This window comes from Mytilus californianus, unplaced genomic scaffold, assembly GCF_021869535.1.
Source record: "Mytilus californianus isolate M0D057914Y unplaced genomic scaffold, xbMytCali1.0.p SCAF_6, whole genome shotgun sequence".
Taxonomy (NCBI): domain Eukaryota; kingdom Metazoa; phylum Mollusca; class Bivalvia; order Mytilida; family Mytilidae; genus Mytilus; species Mytilus californianus.
The window spans coordinates 23,477,636-23,497,767 of NW_026262712.1; the positions used below are offsets into that span (position 1 = coordinate 23,477,636).

A 20,132-nucleotide genomic window follows, 5' to 3' on the forward strand; every position below is an offset into this window, starting at 1 on the left:
TCTTTAGCATCTTCCGTTTAAAAATCCCACGCCGCATGTAACGAGTAATCTGATTGGTTAATTTCAAAACTAAAACAAAATAAATTCCGAAATTGCCTAGAATATACGGAATGATTTTTTCCCATTCTTTTCAGTTAGTTTTTTTTGGCATTTGCATACTGCAAGTTAGCTTCGTTGGTGAAAATAATTAGATACTCTGATATAATCATTAATATAAGAGTTTACTTTCATAGAGTTACAGATACCACTTTTATGACAGGGATATAGAAAGATGCGGATTTATTTCACTCTATGTAGGCCTAGGTGAGCTAAAATGGGCAAACATAATGAATAGAGACAAAGGTTTAAAATTAAAGAATTTAGAATTGATTAAGGCTCTCTCATCACAATAAGCCAGATGATATGAATGAAACATATCTTGAACAGGATCGTTTGTTTTCATTCTTACCAGACCAGTATAGGGACAGTATATTCGGTCGTCCACAAAAAATGAATTGCCACAATTATCTTAAGTATTTATCATCATTATTATTATAAACAGAAGTTGAGAAATTATGACTCGGCCTCTGTCTTAACCAATTATATATATATATAGATAATGAAAATTTCCCAACGATACAAAATGTTTCAAAATACCTCAAAAGTTCAATGATTATTTTAAACATTAGTTAAGAGAGTACCCCTTAACCGACTAATCTACAGCGTTCATACCGTTTGACTAAAGTATCAAGATTTTTAGACATAATAGTAAGTTTAATTCATTTGTAATATGCGATGGAACATATTCTGCTGCCTGGTAAGTATAATTATTCCGGTTAAATTTTTCTAGATAACGGAAGATTACCAAATTAGAGCCGTGTGTTCTATTGCCCATTCGAGTATATTATATGTCCGGCGATACTTCCGTGTAAAAAAACTGAAAACATAATGAGACCTCACAGAATGAGACATCCGCCATGATCATCACAAAAAATGATACATAGAATTACCGTGGGTTTTTAATTTAACACGACTGTCACAAAGGAAACTTTTAAATAGGAAAAAAACTCGTCCAAAAGTTGTATAATTCGTTGTACCTGTGTTGTTTTGGATTTTATGGAGAGATAGTTACAATCGAAAAGAAGATTATTCAGGTACATCACAATGACAAAGATGGTTTCCTATATAACTATATATGGTAAAAAGCTTCTGGTCGGGTTTTCTAGGTAGTTGAACAGCTCATAACTGCTGACATGGCTGATGTAATTAGGGAAAGTTCCATTGCCTTTAGGCAAGAACAAAATACTCATTCAGTTTATTTTTTAATTATTATCAATACTCCAATTTGAATTAAAAAAAAACGCAGTTCGAAGCCGATGTTTTGGCCCTAAAATGAAACATATGATCAGAAATACGACATGCAAGTATGTAAATTGTCATCAATATCGACCCAACCGTTTAGTTTGAGTTGCGCTTAAAAGAGACTTTTATAACATATTGCAATATAGAAGTAAGTCCAGTGGCAAATATAACTAGCATATCAAGACTAGAACATCTTGGTGTGTTATAAATATGCATTGGAATCGACCGACAAACTGAGCCAGATTTTAAAGGTGCTAGGTGCTAGTTTATAACGTAACAGTCAAGAGGAAGATATGTCACCCTACCTAGACACATTATTCTGAGAAGACCAGTCTTTGTACTTATTCCTGCATGACGCGTGCTTCGCAGAGAAGCAGCCAACACCAATTTCACTATCTTTAATTTGGTATTTACCCGCCCAGGATCGATCCCCAGACTTCACGCTCTCGAAAAACACGGTTAATTAAGGACAATAAAAATTCCTTTATTCTTATAGCTGTATTCAGGTGCGTATGCAGGATTTTGAAAAAGGCCCCCCTCTGCCCTTCCCTAAATCGGCCTCCGGTATTAATAAGCAAACGAGCTTGAAATATTTTTATGACTGTTTTTATTTTTTTTTTCTGACAAAACTAATTGTACAGATTATTCCTTGTGCTACATTTTCTTAAAGACTATAGGTACTGTGAGCAAAGCATACACAATAAAACATTCTGCTTTTGTATAAAAAGTATTGACCTTGACCGTGCAGACATTTCAACCTTATTTACGACATGCACATGGTGTTGGGCAAAGAAATATTAAGTATCAATGTCTTTCAAAGTATTCAAATGTTCAAAGTTAGACATGAATACCTATATTTTGAAATAATGCAACTGTGGCGGTGATAGAGCCCGGTCTGGATCAGATGTGGACACCACAAAATTCCAAACATACGTTCGAATATTTTGAAAGTTTAGTTTAAGAATAATTAACATGTTTTAACTATAAAGTTTAAAACCGATCGACCCTTCCACTAATCCATTTACGCCTGATTCTGCAAACAAACACATTCCATATATGATATATATTCCTTCTGCAAGAAATTATCCTGAAACATGTGAAATGATATCATATGTTTATCATACAAGAAAATCCAAGGTTTTTTTTAAACCCGGACCTCCTGATAGCGTGCTCGCCTGCGAGAGTTCGGCAGTTAGATCCCAACCGGGTCAAACCAAACAGTTGAAAATAATTAGTAAGCTGCTTGTAAGACTAGGAAGCAGAATGATGACATGTATCCGGATAGGGTGACATGCCTTTCTGATAACCCGAGGAAATGTTACCTTATTAACGAGCTTCGGATCGAGGGGAAGGAGGCACTTCAACCCTTTTGTGGTAGGCCCAATACCAACCTATCCATATAATTTGAATAGCAAATGTACAAACCCTATCATATTCTTTTGACAAAATATGCACATATATCAATCATGATTAAACTTAGATTTGACTGACAGTAACAAATATCTGATGCATTTACGACTGCATGTGATTTTAATCGCATCAGTAAAACATTTGCAAATCTGATTAGTTTCAGATACTTAATTTATGATTTAAATCAACAACATTTATATATTTCATTTGAATTTCATTATCGAAAACTAATCGATACCGACACTTAACACCTATGCCTATATGACAGATACCATTTTGATGAAGGAATAATCTCAAGGTTTACAATGATCACATGTACATTAGTATCTAACGGTGGTTTACCCCAGGAATAGATTACCTTAGCTGTATTTGGCAAAACCTTTCGGAATTTCGGGTCCTCAATGCTCTTCAACTTCGTACTTTATTTGGCCTTTATACGTTTATTTTTTATTCGAGCGTCACTGTCTGACTGATTAGTCTTTTGATCACGAAACGCGCGTCTGGCGTGCACAATTTTAATCCTGGTAACTATAATGAGTTTATTTATATATAAACATTATATGTACTATATAAACATTTATTTCGACGATTTGTTTAATTTTATTGCAAAATTGCAAAATTACACCATAAGGGTCAAGCAATACAGACAAACAATTATACATTTTAAATACAAATTTAATGATTTACCTGTGTGTTCAGTAAAATAGAATTGCCCGATGCTCTAAGTATGGCTTTGTGAAAAATAAAATGTCAAGTGCCGAACAGGCTGGGTCGCTCTTATCATATAAATGAAAAAATAGAATTTAGGAAAATTACAGCCAATTTTGGGTCAACATCTAATTCTTAATTCTCAGGAGCGCGCTAACATCCCCCAATCAAATTCTAGATCTGCGCCTGAATGTAATTGATAATTCCGTGTGAACTGATACGTTATAACGAGTACTAGGGTTCATACTTATATCACTTCAATATGTTCTCGTCTTTATGTGTATGTTAAACTTGCCGCTGAACGTTAAACAACAATCCATCCATCCAATTTACATCCGGATAGATCTGTCAGTTAACGTAGTCGACTTTTATTTAGCAAGGTATTATTGATGAACATGATGAAGGTGTTAATCAACCTCATGAATCTATAAAAACAAATGTTAACTACTTATTTTATAGTGAAGATAAAAGGTAAGTCATTCTTTTTTATTCAATTTAGGTTTAACTATAAATGTTTTATATTTAAGTGTGTGTTGTTTGCTAATCAGCCATTTGAAATGCCATTTGTGCATTATTGATCTGTGTTTTACATTTGAAGCTATACATAGATCGCAATATACACATCAAGATATTTCAACATTTTATAACATTTACACATGCAGTAGGTTTCTTGGTTGGGTTCTTGTTTTGTTCGAGTGAATTGATCTAAGACTTGGTTCTTTATGGAGCAAGAACTGCTCAGTCCAGAGCACTTGCGTTTACCCACTGGTTTTTTGGTGGAGTTCGTGTTGCTCACTCTTAAGTTTTCTGGGTAATTTTTTGTTATTGTTGTGTCTTTTCGTCGTTTTTTTGTTTGTTTTATCCTCGTTATTACAGATGAATTTTGATTGCCCTCTTTGTGTCTTCCTCTTTATTGGTACAATTGTCATGAATTTTGTTGTTTCACCTGTACTTTCCTGCTGATCCATGATATAGTTATATTGCATCATTATCATCGGTCAAACATATGTTTTTTAATCTACAGAACTCTGCGAAAGATAGTACCCTATCAAAACACGAGTGGACCGGTGCATGCATATTTCGTACAAATTTTGTTACGATTCTCTTTATTGTTAGGAATTACATTATAACGTATATTATAAAATTACTGTCTTTTGATGAGGTAAATAGTGTGGTTTTATTGACTTTTGAAAACATTTACGTCAATTAGTAGATAGATAGTTGTCTCATTGGCAATCATACAACATCTCCTTATTTTATATTAAAACATAATCATCAATATTACATATTTCCCTAGAATCAAAGTGATAATCAGCACTGCATATTGCTGTTGAAGACAATATTGAAAACAACATGTTTTTGTCAAATTATGTACATAAATTAATTAATGTGTATCAATCTAATTAAAATATAGATCTCGGATTTCGTTATACTACGTTATACTACATACGAAGATCTAACAAGTACCCTACAAGGTTTCACTTTTGTGACCTTATATAACGTAATATTTGACCCCAGAAAGTATTTATATCGACCAATCAGAATGCTCCTTATAAACGCGACCTAGGAACATGTTGAAGATGGCGACGTAGAAATGGAAAAACAACATAGAAAATGCATTAACTGAAATTTTGCCTTAGTACAAAGTGAAAGAATTGAAATTTGAGAAGAGAAAAATTTTGGAAATCAAAGATTGCATGGTCAGGCTTCCAACATGCTTCAAACGGGATATGGAAAGAGTTTACATACCAGATATCTGCTACCCGATATGGCGACAATCAAGTCTGCATTCAAAGGTAAATTCTCGAAAATAGAGTATTATTAAAGCCTTTAATAAAGGTTGACATTTTTCTATCATTGGGCAACTTCTTCCGAGTGTTTATTAAAAAAAATATTTGTGGAGGATTCACAGTGTACTTTAAAAAAACATGACAATATCCCAGAAAATACATTGCAAGTCTTCATTCTCCTAATTCTCCTACCAAAAAATTATAATTTACAAAGTCAATGAAGATATGGGATCAGATAAATCTAAATTCATTGGAAATAGTATATAAATCATAATGTCATCTTATTAATGACATTCTACTGTGTACTTGCAAAGATATACATGTATACTTATGCCAGCACATGCAGAAGAAGTTTTAATATCAGCATACTTTTTTTACTTCTGTCACACACTGATACATGTTGATATCATGTGGTGCTCCAGATAATTGTTAGGGGAAATTTTCTGCCAAGAAAGAAATTAATTGTTCACTATTCTTGGACTCGGCTACAGTGGGTCAGAATGATAATTAGTGTTTCAGTGTTCATTAAATATTAGTTTAATGCTTTGTGAGAAAAATAACTTCATCCTGTTTATGTACATATAAAAAAGAAGATGTGGTATGATTGCCAATGAGACAACTCTACACAAGAGACCAAATGACACAGAAATTAACAACTATAGGTCACCGTACAGCCTTCAGCAATGAGCAAAGCCCATATAGCACAGTCAGAAAAACTAACGGCCTAATTTATGTACTAAAAAAATGAACGAATAACAAGTATATAACACATAAACAAACGACAACCACTGAATTACAGGCTCCTGACTTGGGACAGGCACAAACATACAGAATGTGGCAGGGTTAAACAAGTTAGCGGGATCCCAACCCTCCCCCTAACCTGGGACAGTGGTGTAACAGTACAATATAAGAACGAACTATAAAAATCAGTTGAAAGAGGCAAAAAGTGTTACTTTAACCGTTCCAGAACAAATGGTAAAATTGCTGAATTTTTCGTTTCCATTCTCTAACTTTAGTTTGCCTCAACCAAATGTTATGAAACTTATACACAATACTTATTACCAAAAAAACTCAGATCAAGCACAAATTTGGGTAGCATCACTTTTACCTTTCTTCAGTTATGTCGCTTTATAACTTTATATGATCTGCAAGAGTGGGCATCATCTGTGTCCTATGGACACATTCCCCATTTATTGTAGTCTTTCATACTCAAATATTTAGCTTTAACTACATGATTGAGTAACTTTGCAGAGGTGGATTTAGAGGGGGAGCTCAAGGGGCTCAGGCCCCCTTTTTTGGAAAAATGGTTGTTTATATAGGGAATCACTGAAGCATGGCTGTACAGGCCCCCATTATGAAGAAAATTTCTGGGTCCGCCACTGCTTTGTTTTTATTTGTAACATTACTAGTATAAATAATTTTGAAGACTTGATTAAGTAATTATGCTCTTGACTGATAGAATACTCTATCTTTAAATTCAACATGTCCAATACATATACTTGATCAATATATAGAAGAACAAGACAGACGAGGCTATCTCTATCATAGTACATACATATATGTTAAATTGTTCAGAAAACAACCAACCATCAAACAAAATCAATAGGTATCTTATAAGATTAATGTCTGGAAATGATGATGCTAAACAAAAAGTAAAAAATGTGAAATGAAATGAAATACAAGTTTAAAGATTTGTGTACAGATTCTGATAATTAATACATGTACGTACAAATTTGATTAGGGAATCCACACCTCAAGGACTAATCCCAAAAAGGATTACTCAAGGGCCAGTGTTTTTATTTCCCCAAAAAATGTTCAAAGATAAGAAGATGTGGATCCTAGAAATGGATTCACAGTGTCAATTTATAAATTTACTTTTAGATAACCTACATGTATATCTGTAAGTAACATTTATTTAAGGACAATAAAACATTCTGTCATTAACCAGAGGAACATATCAATTAAAATGTGTTTGAATAAACACTAGTATTAAGTAACAGGGTATGTACATGGAGGTAGGGAAACCCTAAAAAAACATGCATGTACATTTTTTCTTCATCTTTTAGTCTGGAAAAGCTAGTAATAATTATTAAAGACAAAAATTAAATGAGTTCCTCTGAAACGGATGTTAAATAATCTTAAATAAATAAGCTTTATGATGAAGTCAGCATTGTTTTGAAATCAGAATATTCCATAAATATATTTAAATTGATATTTCAGGAGCAGACATTCTTCCCTGGTCTATATAGCTTCATTGAAAGGAATCAGACACAGAAAGTTTGGGGAAATGCAATTTAGAGTCACTGTGAATAATTCACACACATGCTAGACATAAAGAAATGGCCAGACACAGGCTCAGCTATAGAATCTGTATCAACTGGAAGCAACAGCATTTTCATCAGAAAACTAAAAAGGATGTGAAAAACATGAATGTTCAGCCGCCAAACAAATAGATATGCCAGGAAATGCAAATTGTTTGCTAATATAAATGTCAATGATGTCTGTACAAAAGCAGAGATATAAAAGACTTTTTCATTTATACATGTAACAGTCATATACCATCATGACCATACAGATTTAAGGCCATCAGACAATCTTTAAATCTTTGGAAGCCACGGTACCTAGTCCAAGACATTCCATATTTTCAACTCGTTATGAAGACATATTTGACCAATCTGGTTTCCAATAGAAGTTTAAAAATAAGTTCTACATGTACATGACATGATGATCACCAGCAATGAAGGTGATATAGGATATAATATTCAAAGTAGAGAAGTATAAAGTGAATTTGAACCTCCCACCATAATAGCATTCTGCACATTTTGGATCACATATGGATCAAGCTGTTGTACTTGTGAACTAAAAGATTGTTGCTTGGTTGTTGTCAGGTACATTGTACATGTTGACAGTGCTATATGTTCATTAAATAAAATGCAGTTCAGAACAGTTATATTTTAGTAATAGATAGATTTCTTCTGTCTTTATTTGAACGGATAAACCAGATAATTAAAAAAAAAAATTCTGACAACTATGTCTGTTCTGGAACTGAAGACTAGTCTACCTTCACTTTTTGTATCTTCCTTGTTCATTTTCCTCCAGATAAATTAATGACTATCACCATGAGGCTTATAACATGTATAAGTAGGCTTAATTCCTCCAAGGTCTCCAGTTATGTCCTGTCTGTGACAAAAGTTTCAGAATACAAGACATGCAAGACATGAAATGCTAATCGGACAACAACATTTACTATTTATATGAAGTTTTATATTTCAGAGGGTAGAAATCATGGATTTTTCATACTTAAAATCATAATCATGATAATGTATAAGGAATCCTTATGTTTAGAAGTTTCTGTCAAGACATATGTCCATTGTCCTTATTCCATTTTCATTGTTCAGAGCTCCTTAAAAAACTACATGTGTAATGATTTTATCAAGTGAATTTGTGGCATATTATAAGTAATACCATAACTATATTTGGTATACATGTATGGGATCAAAGGTTTACATGTGTTGTCAGACGGGGTTCAACTTGTCTCTCAATTTTTTTGTCGAGCCCCGGGTTCTGACTTAGGCGAGTCCTGGACTCATCATAATCAGTCTGGACTCATCATTTTCAAAACTTGCGAGTCCCAAGATGCATGAAAATTGTAAAATGTTGTATCAACTGAGCACATACATGTATATCACCATTTTTTGTAATGTTAATTTCTCTCTTATTATGAGTAATTGGATAACTATATTTGGTATGTGCGTACCTTGCAAGGTCCTAATGCCTGTCAGACAGTTTTCATTTGACCTCGACCTCGTTTCATGGATCAGTGAATAAGGTTAAGTTTTCATGGTCAAGTCCATATCTCAGATACTATAAGCAATAGGTCTACTATATTTGGCGTACATGTATGTAATGATTGTAAGGTGTACATGTACATGTCCAGCTGGCAGGTGTCATCTGAAACCTCATTTTCATGGTTCAGTGGTACTAGTTTAGTTTTTGTGTTTTGGTCTGTTTTTCTAATACTGTATGCAGTAGGTCAACTATATTTGGTGTGTGGAAATATTTTACAATGTACATATCAGTCTGGCAGGTTTTATTTGACCTTGACCTAATTTTCACGGTCCATTGCTCAATGTTAAGTTTTTGTGTTTTGGTCTCTTTCTCTTAAACTTTAAGCAATATGTCAACTATATTTCGTGTAAGGAATGATTGTAAGGTGTATGTATGTCTGGTAGGTATCATCTGACCTTGACTTCATTTTCATGGTTCATTGGTCCATATGGAATTTCCATGGTTTGGTCTGTTTGTTTTATACTACAAGCAATAGGTCATCTATATTCTGTGTATGGAATGATTGTATTAAAGGTGTACATGTATTTCCGCCTGGGTTTATCTGACCTTGACCTCATTTTCTTGGATCATAAATGTTAATGTGATACTTGTAGTAAAACTTTACAAGTAGGACTATCAACATAAAATCAATGGTCAGTATAGTAGGCGAGACATTTCAGCGTGTGCACTCTTGTTTCAACTTATAATTATAGTCTACAGATATCTAAATAAAAAATTAAGGTATACACATTAGGTAAAAATTAAATTAAACAAAAGACGGTGTTCATGTGACCCCAACCTCATTTTACCCATCAGTGATTAAGGTTATTTTTTTGTGCAAATTAATATATATTGTGGTTAATTCTATTTCTCAGATTCTACACAATGTATATAAAGCAGTAGGTCAAAGTTTACATATGAACAAGAAGAGATACTATACATGAAACGTTTATATATATGTTAATGATGATGATGATGATGATGATGATGATGATGATGATGATGATGGATAGCTGCTTACAGTCCATTGGCAAATTAATATGCATATTCAGGACAAGAATATGTTTATATGATGTGAATAATAACCCTGCTTTGTAATAGACCGACAGCAACTAAAATAGCAAAAAATAATTAAATGACATCTAGAATGAAACCTACATGTATATATAAGGCTTCAATAGAGGGAAAGGCAATTGTCTATGCAATATGTCAAGCTCTAGTCTTTAATGTGTCTATAAAAGTAGTGAATAAATTCAGCAGAAATATCTTGTTCATTGTGTCTGTGATAATCATTCATGTACATGTACATCACATCACTGCATGTACAAAAATGTACCACATCTATTTTATATAGATCTGTCATATGCATTTAATACACAATTCTAAAAATAAAAAAATAAAAACTGTAGGCCATGCAACATGTACTACAAGTATACAACAGGGTTTATACTTGGTACAGGCACTTGAAATGTGATTGAATTTAATGAAATAGTTTTTGTGTCACCTGAGACCATTGTTGCAAAATGTGACACTTAGGGATTACAATCAGCATAATCGTGCAGCAGCATAAACTATTTGAATAAAGTTTGATATTTCAGAAGATAGATGACCTGGATGTTTTATACCTTGTACACAGATACATTTTTGTGTACCTTATATGTGTAGTCACTAAGTTTCTGTCCAACAAATGTCCATTGTCCTTGACCTAATTTTTATGGTTCAGTGACTGCTTGATTAAAAATTTTGCTTTTTTTTCTCATTTGAAATTTTCACTTTACAAATGTATTATGGTCAAGTCTGTATGTCAGATTCTATAAGCAATAGGTCAACTATATTTGGTGTATAGAATAATTGTTAGATGTACATGTGCATTTTGGACTAGCAGTTTTCATCGAACCTTGACCTCTTTTTCATGGTTCAATCTTTAGTTGTTGTGGTTAAGTCTATTTCTCAAACTAGCAATTAGGCCTCTACATTTGGTGTATGGAATGATTTTAAGGTGAACATGTCCGACACAGGCATTTTTTTCTGACCTTGACCTTTTTCATGATTTACTATTTATGATTTTGGTCTATTTTGCAGACACTTTGAAGCAATAGGGCCACTATATTCTGCATATGACTTCTGCAGCCCTTCTATGTCGAGTATATATTGATCTTAAAAAAAGACAGGTTATTGATAATTTAGTTTATTGCTTTCAAATTTAAAAATTTGATTAAAAGGTAAAAAAAGCTAGAATTTTCATTTTGGACTAAGGGAGCTACCATTTGATTTTTATGGTGGAGGGAGGGGGGGGGGCTAGGATGAAAAATTTTGTTCTGCATTTTTTTTTAGTTATAATATCTGTCCTGCCTTTTTATTTTTCACTCTATTCGGTCCTGCCTTTTTTTAAAGTTTATCCTGACTTTTTTTTTTACCTAAATTGTCATCCTGAGGCCATAAAAAAGAATATGTTTGTTTGCCCTTATAACCCTATCTACCCATATAATAGCTGCCTACTCAAAATCTTTTATTGTCCTGATGTGAAAAAGTTTTTTTTTTAATCAGATAGGCATGAAGACTAAAAATTATCTGACACTTCAATTACTCTTTACTGAAAAAAAAGAAAATGCCTACCTACCTACCCACTGTCTCTACCTTTGGGTAGGGTTTGGGCAAACCAAAATATTTTTAAGTGTGGCCTGACTTTTTTTTTTGCAAGTGTCTCATCCTGCCTTTTTTTTACTCAAAACTCCTGTCCTGCCTATTTTTTTCAAATTTCATCCTAGCCCCCCCCTAAAAATCAAATGGTAGCTCCCTATATAACTTTTTCAAATTAACTTGGATTTTAATAAAACTCTACAGCTATCTCAATCATATATTGATCTTACAAAATGCAAGGTTATTTGGAAGTCAGGTTTATTCAGCTGAAAATGTAAGGATTTATTTAAAAGGTAAAAAAGCAAGAATTTTCAGTTCGAGCTAAATTCACAGGAAGGGGACTTAAGGTTTGCACTCCGTCAGTCTGGCAAATCAGTTTTCCACACTTTTTTTCTTCGTGCTTGAAGATATTGATTTGATTTTTGGTGTATTGTTTTATCATGACAAGTTACAGATCAAGTTTGAATTTTATTTATCAATTATAATGTCAATGATACACTAGGATTGGTTTTTTGTATATATGTATCTGCTACAGCATGGGAATTGTATAGGAAATACACATGTATTTAAATATATAGCCTACTACCTAAGATTTTTTCTTACTAGATACAAAATAAAAGAGCCCCCCCCCCTCCCTGACAGTTCACAAAAATTCGTACAGTAAGGCACCTCTCTTGTAGACTCGATCAACTGAGCTAAAAAAAAACTTCACTAGAGCAGCTAATAGAGGACAGTTTTTTTTTCTTGTATGCAAGCCGAGGGGGGTGCTTGTGGCGCTAAACATATATATATATGTATGGTTTATCAATGCTTAAACTTTTTACATGTCCCATTCAAACTATGCATAGTTTGCACCCCCTTATCAAAATCCTTGATCCACGTCTGGCAGAGGGAAGCAGTCAGGGGCGAATGCCATTTATAAAAGGGGGAGGGGTTCCTAACCCAGGATAAAGAGGGGGGTTCCAACTATATGTCCCCATTCAAATGCATTGATCGTCAAAAAAAAGGGGGGTTCCAACCCCCCCCTCCCCCCCACCCTGGATCCGCCACTGGCAGTGCTATAGTGTACAGTTTAACAGTGTTTACTGTACTCTTTAATTTCCACGATTACGATCCGACCTCAAGTCATAAAGCATATGAGGCACATCTGAAAACTTTGACAAACGTCACATATTTCAAATATTCATGGCTATAGTTACAATATGACGACGAAAGAGATTTAAAAACTATTTCCAAACGATTAACAATCGAAGCGATAAATTTTAAGTCCCATTGTTTTTATTTTTGGATACCCTCGGGACCTTTCAATGAACCTCATTCAAGTAAATATGTTCCGCGTGCGCTGTTCAGATTGGATAACTAGAATTCTGATTGGTTGAAAAAGTCACATGCATAATCCTTCAGAAGTGAAACCTTATACGGGTAGTTGTTAGATCTTCGTATGTAGTATAACGTAGTATAACGAAATCCGAGATCTATATTTTAATTAGATTGAATGTGTATCTAATAGTTAATATAAGGAAATACTTCCTTTTTAATTTTGGTTCTGGTAGAATATCCTTATTCATTTTTGAATAATTACTCAAAAATTTTTCAAATCAAAGTTTCAAACCATCTTTAGGTACCTACAATGAATATTAATGTGATTGAATGTTCAGAAATACACTAAATTGTTTTTTTTAAGGAAATCGAAATATTGTTATCATTGTTTCTATGTAAGTAATCTTTTAGTACAATCAAGGATCCTCTGGATATCCCAATTTTTACGAGCAGATATTGAAATTTTTATTTGTACTGGATTTTAATTAGTACAAATCATGCAGAATTCCAATTTCTACTAACAGATAATGGAATTCCAATTTGTACTAGGAGGATTATGGATCCTACTGAATTCCAACTTGTACTGTAATACATATACACTTTTGAAAATTAAATTCTGACAATCTTAGAAAATTATGAAATCCTTGATGTCACAAATATTCATATAAGCTACGTAGTTGTAAAGACGAACCCAGCTGTGCTTTACCGTTGTTTATTCGGCAATAACACCTGACACTGCTATAACACATGTGTTATAGTAATCTCAGATTACATGCACTGTCCAGATCCTTTGTTTTCCGGGTAATCAATAGTTACTGACAATTAACGAATTGAGGGTTTTCCGATACCCAATGTTATCTTGTAGCGATCCTGTTTAACCATGGACTATCGGGAAAAGTCAATGTCCCTGATATTTATAGATTGTCGATGATTTTTCAAACGAGAGGAGCGAGATCCCTGAGATGAGATGTGGCCGAGAAACATCCCCGAGTTTGAAAGACCATTGATAATCTGTTTATCGATATTTTTCCTATGACGTCGTTAATGTTTACATTGAAAAAAAAATATTTAAGGAATGACTGTAATATTTTTCTGTCTAATAATATGAAGAAATAACATAAAAAATGTGATGCACACTGAATAACCCGCGTAGTGGGTTATTTAAACGTGTGCACCACATTTTTGAGGTTATTTCGAACAGACAGAAAAAAATTATTACACTCGGCCGGTGAACAGTCATTCCTTATAATTTAATTCTAAATTCCTTTTTTTAAGGAGCAAATCATGAAAAAAGCGTTTTATGACGTCACGGTCACATGACATAATATTGTCTATGAGCTGATAGACAAAAAACTTTCAGCAAATCAGAAGACGTTTTACATCCAAAATTAAATTATTGAGAAATATAGAAGTTGTATTGCATAAGACACACCAAATGCTAGTTAACGTTGAAAACATGAGAGGCAAACATCTCTAGAAAAATTAAAAGTTCAAACACGATCACACTTTGTCTATTTTTGTTTTTCATAAAAGTAGACAGAAACGTTGCAATGTCTTAAAAATGTGAACTCTCAGGAGTCGAGCAGAAATTTATTCAAGGATTAATTACAAGCAAGAAATATCTATTTTACAGTGTGTGATCAGCAGCAGTCTATTGGAGTTAGATGATGAATTCTGAAGCAGACATAAAGGACTGGCAAGACGGAAAGACTCTATCGGAATGTATGATATATATGTTGGAGAAAGAAATAATGTGTGATGTCACACTGATGATAGGTGATGAAGAAACACCAATAAATGCACACAAGTATATGATGTCTAGTCGAAGTCCTGTATTTTATACGATGTTTGAAGGTTCGATGCCTGAAACAGGAGACATACTTATACCGGATATTGACTTAAAGACATTTCGTGAAATTTTAAAGTAAGTTTTTGTTTATCAAATGTTAATATGGATTCTAATTAAGTAGCTCCACACAGAACTGAATGCAGGAGGTCATATATTCTATCCATCACTGAGAAGATAAGTATTTGCTGATTCTCCCTGCAAGTACATAGAATTTAAGAGAAAGACAAAAGTTACTGCATGATTATTGTCATTTGGTTAAAATTATGTAAATAACATTAACGGTAACAATTTTACTATGCCAAATGCGCATTTTCAATTTCTATTCAGTGATGCTCGAGGCCAATATTTGAAAATCCAAACCGAATACAAACGTTAACTTTGGAGAGCTGATTAAACAAAAATTAAAAAAAAAGTCGGACCAGGAATCAGAACTGTGTATGAGGGAGATACAATTCTTAATTTAAAATGATTTACGAAATTTTGTTACATAAAATTAAAAAACACAACAAAACAAAGTAGAATGTATGATTGTCATGCGGTCAAACGTATAAAGTGTTGTCAGTTTAAAATAAAATATGCCAGCGACAAATGCCGGCACATTTCCACGAAAAAAAATCTTACGTTTGTCTTGCTTAATTGATTAGATATACTAAAAAAGACCATTTGCTAAAAAAAGATATTTTACCAAATTCTACCGCAAGAAGCATGTATTGGATTGCCACAGTGTGAGATGCTAGTAATTTAAAGTCATTCTATTATTATAGTAGATTCATATTAAGCTAATGGCTGAATTTGTACTTGATATCATCAGCTCCACTGTTTAAACAGCTTGGGTGGATGACAGTAGAGAACAGAATCTCATACCACAAATCTGTTTTGATGCAGAAATGCCTTAAGAACGAAGCCCCTGTATATCTCACTGAAAAATTTAAAGAAATGCCAGAAATAAACCAATATTGTTTGAGGAATGCGTCTTGCAAAAATTTACAAGTTCCAAAAGCCAAAACAGAGCTGTATAAGAAATCTTTTGTATATTTAGGATCTATTTTATGGAATAACTTACCAACATCCCTGAAAAAATCAACCTCAAGTACAAGCTCATTCAAAAAAGATTTAAAAAATTACTTGTTGGAACATTAATTTAAGAAGCTGTGTAATTTTATATGTATAATAATTTTTCACACACTTACTCAAACTTAAGATATTGTTGAGGTAATTTGAATGATGCCAATACTATATGAATTTGTAATTTTTACCTGTTTTGAAAATTGTATATTTCATAACAATTTTTTATTTCATTTTTTCATATATGTGTGTTTGTTTGATATTTTGTAATTGTTTGTTATATTTCATTGTATTTCATGAGGGCCTCAGGGAAGATTAGTTTTATAGCTAACTGTGTAACCCTCTTTAAATAAAGAATTATTATTATTATATTATTATTATATCGTCTGTTGAATTTATTTGAAGCCCCGATATAGGATATTCTAGAGCACGATTTCTGCATGCGAAGCACCACTCTCCTAACCCGCCCTTACATGGTAAAAGATGGCAGATTGCAGGTTTGATTTTGCAAAATATATGTACCGGTATTCTTTTTTAGGTACATATACACTGACGAGGTAAACGTTTCCAATGACAACGTAAAAGAAATGCTCTATGCTTCGGATAAATACATGCTTTCAAAAGTGAAAAAGGTATGTGAAACTCTTCTCAAGAAATCTGCAGTATCCGAACATGCTACTAAATCTCTACAGACAGCCTGTGAATTTCATCTTGACGATCTTAAAGAACAAAGTATGGAATACATAGAACAAAACACAAAGAAATGCCTTTTATCAGAACATGCTATATCACTGTCCAGAATCTGCGTAGAGGAGATTCTAAAGTCAGAGAAACTCAATTGCTCGGAAAATGACGTCTGTGCTTTTCTGTTAAAATGGGGAATTGGTCAGTGCGAGATTGCTAAGTTAGAACTTACAGCGGAAAGTATACGAGAAACTGTTGGCGATTTGATATTTTTGATACGATTTCCAGTCGTCGATATGGAATTTTTTTCAAAAGAAATTGCTGAATCAGGGTTACTTACAGAGGCAGAGGTCATTGACGTATACCAGTCTCATTTTGGTGTAAAGAAAAAAACTTTCATCAGCGGTCCTCGAGAACCTGTATCAAAGAAAAAAATATACACCGTTGGAAGACATTCGTCGATTTCACACCCTTGGGGACGCGATGGTGTGCATGCACTAACCTTCAAACCAGATGTAGATATTTGGCTAAGAGGGGTCCATATATTTAATCCTGTCCCAAGTAATTCTGGACACAATGAGTCCATTACTGTATTTATTTATGTATTAGATACTTATGATGACGAAGTGTTGTTGTATACTGCAGAGACTTGTTATGGTGAAGGCTATGGTTCAACAAGTAAGATAACTTTTCCTAAACCTGCTCGTATTCTAGCTGAAAGAGACTACACAATAAAAATGCACGGAATCATGGCTCTTTCATATTATGGGTCAAATTGTAGAACTAAAGCTGTAGTACCATCATGTGGGGTCACAATATCATTCGGGAATTCTCCGCATTGTACCAGTGGTACGAATGTACATCAAGGACAATTTGCTTGTTTAGTGTTTAGTTTATAAATTTGACAGAGATACCTATTACTTTTAAGAGGCAACGATAAGCAGACACAATATAGACGGTCACTATACTAAAACATTCAACTACCATGCAAGTGCAAGAGAAGGTAACTGAGACAGCTGCGTATTTTTTTCAAATCTTTCATGAAAGAAACACTTAAGACATATGATATGTATCACTATTCTTTTATTAATCATGATTCTTACAGACTTGTTAATACTACAGATATATTTTATTGTATTGACTACAAATAATTCTTATCATTTTAAGTTGTAATTGAAAATATTACATGTTGTTTTCAAACACATTTTTATATGACTTAAAATGATAACCTTTTGATAAATCAATTGGAAAATTTCTGTCATTTCATTACACAGTGAAGTTTAAAATTTAAGAGGAAATATTATATTCCAGAAATGTTTAATTATAGAGGTATTCTCAGCTTTAGCTTATTAAGGTTCCCTCTTCTTTATGCAATGGAAGATTACCTTAGTTTATAGTCAAGCCCTTTCAAACTGATTTTTACAGTTTGTAATTCAGTGCTTGTCGTTGGTTGCTGTCTGCTGTTTTTACATTTTTTTCGCATAAATATTCTCTTCAAGGCCTATAGTTGTGTACATCCTCGTTCATTGGTCTCAAATAGATAGCTGTCTCATTGAAAATAAAAACACGTCGCCTTATTTTTTAAATATTGATTATTCTTTGATGTACTTATACATGTTAAACATCTTTGGTTTTGAGAGTTTAATGATCTAGTTGCGCAAACTTCATTAATTAAATATGAACAAGTGTCAATAAAATCTGTTGAATACGTTTATAACTTAAATTGAATGTTATTTGATTTAGTCCGTTGGCTAATATTTTAAGTATATTCCGGACGGGAATAGATTAACAACTAACCAAAGTGAGTGGACCACGATGTATCCTTTAACAAAGGATAGGAACAATGGACTGAAATTGAATGAAGGTGTGGTAAATGTCAATAAGACCAGAACAAACAAACAAACAACAACCCCACTTAAAGCTTTATTTCCACGACTGATGCACTATCTTATTGAATAATAATATTATAAATAGAAATTGTATGCATGTGTATTTGTTGTTGTAAAGAATAAAGTATCGAGAAGTGTTGGCGGGGGTTGAAATGTTCATGTCTTTGGAAGGGGGGTTGAATTTATTTTCCTTATTCATGGTGGGGATGTGAAAACGTAAGAGAAATTCAGATAAAAGAAAATGACCAGTCCCTGATGAATATGAAATATGTTTACAGCAAATAATGAAGAAAGAATGAATGAAAATTTTACGTTTAGTTATTTTTTTGCTGTAACGAAGAAGATGTGGTATGATTGCCAATGATGCAACTATCTACCCAAGTTCAAATGAAGTGGATGTAAGCAATTATAGGCAACCGTACGGCCTTTAACAATGAGAAAAACCCATACCGTATATTCGGCTTAAATGGCCCCGACATGAAAATTATGAAACAATCTAACTGAGAAAACTAACGGCCTAATTTATTTCAAAAGGATTTACGAAAAACAAATATGACAGACATGAACCAACGATAACCACTGAACTACAGGTACATAAAGAATGTGGCGGGGTTAAACATGTTTGTGAGCGCTCAACCCTTCCCTAACCTGGGACAGTGGTGTTACAGCACAACATAAGAACAAACTATTAAAATTAACTGAAAATGGCTTAACTCATCAGATCGATACAAAGCAGAAAAACATTTAACAAAAACACTAACCGGACGTAGCAGGGTATTTATACATCCCTAACAACAAAAGACACAAAAAACAGATCTGAGAGTACTCGCAGTTACTGACAGCTAGTTCAAAGCCAATAAAAACAAATAAAAAAAATCATGTATCTAAGACTAATAAACATGACCTTGTGCAATGCCAAATTATAAGTATCGACAGAGTGTAGTATCGTGAAAGTGCATATGTGTTTTAGTATGGTTTTAATTTACTGATAAGGAAATCAATATTTAAACCAATAAAAACAATATTTAAAGATCTAATTACAGCGTTGAATTGGTAACCTTTTATAATAAGTTTATTTAAAGTGTTGATAAGTTTACCCTGATCGTATATAAATTTCCGGGCTCGGTAAACAACATCACCGTAAAATTTAGGATGTGCTATTCCGTCTGAAATAAGTTTTTTTACAGGTACAGCCAAACTTGCAAACAAAAACTTTTGTATTATGGAAGAATTTAGTAAAGGTTTTAAGTAATTTTTTGTAACGAAATCCCTGACTAAATAATTTACCAGTATTACATAGATTACGCTAATTGAAATCCAAAACGTCACTACAGACACGGGCATAGCGAACGAGTTGGAACATATAAACACCTAAAGACGGTGCCAAAGGAACATCACCGTCCAAAATAGGAAAATTAACAATAGGGAAACAAAAATCAACCCTTTTGTCGTAAATTTTTGTGGAGAGTTTCTGGTGTAAAACTGAAATGTCTAAATCTAGGAAAGGACGCTTATTGCTGTTAATATTTGATTTATTGAAGGTTAGGTCCTTTGAATATATTTAGAAAATTCTTGACTTTTAAACGAAAAAATATCATCAAGATAACT

The 20,132-nt window shown here is 33.2% G+C and overlaps 1 protein-coding gene across 1 annotated transcript; it reads left to right on the forward strand.

Moving 5' to 3' along the window:
• The first annotated feature begins 3,810 nt into the window (after positions 1-3,810).
• On the forward strand, positions 3,811-17,897 carry LOC127704414 (BTB/POZ domain-containing protein 3-like). The gene is made up of 3 exons (XM_052208447.1): positions 3,811-3,930; positions 14,671-14,961; positions 16,490-17,897. Exons 2-3 carry the CDS (start codon positions 14,702-14,704, stop codon positions 17,532-17,534), a joined length of 1,305 nt encoding a protein of 434 aa, XP_052064407.1. The 5' UTR covers positions 3,811-3,930; positions 14,671-14,701; the 3' UTR covers positions 17,535-17,897.
• The last annotated feature ends 2,235 nt before the right edge of the window (positions 17,898-20,132 follow it).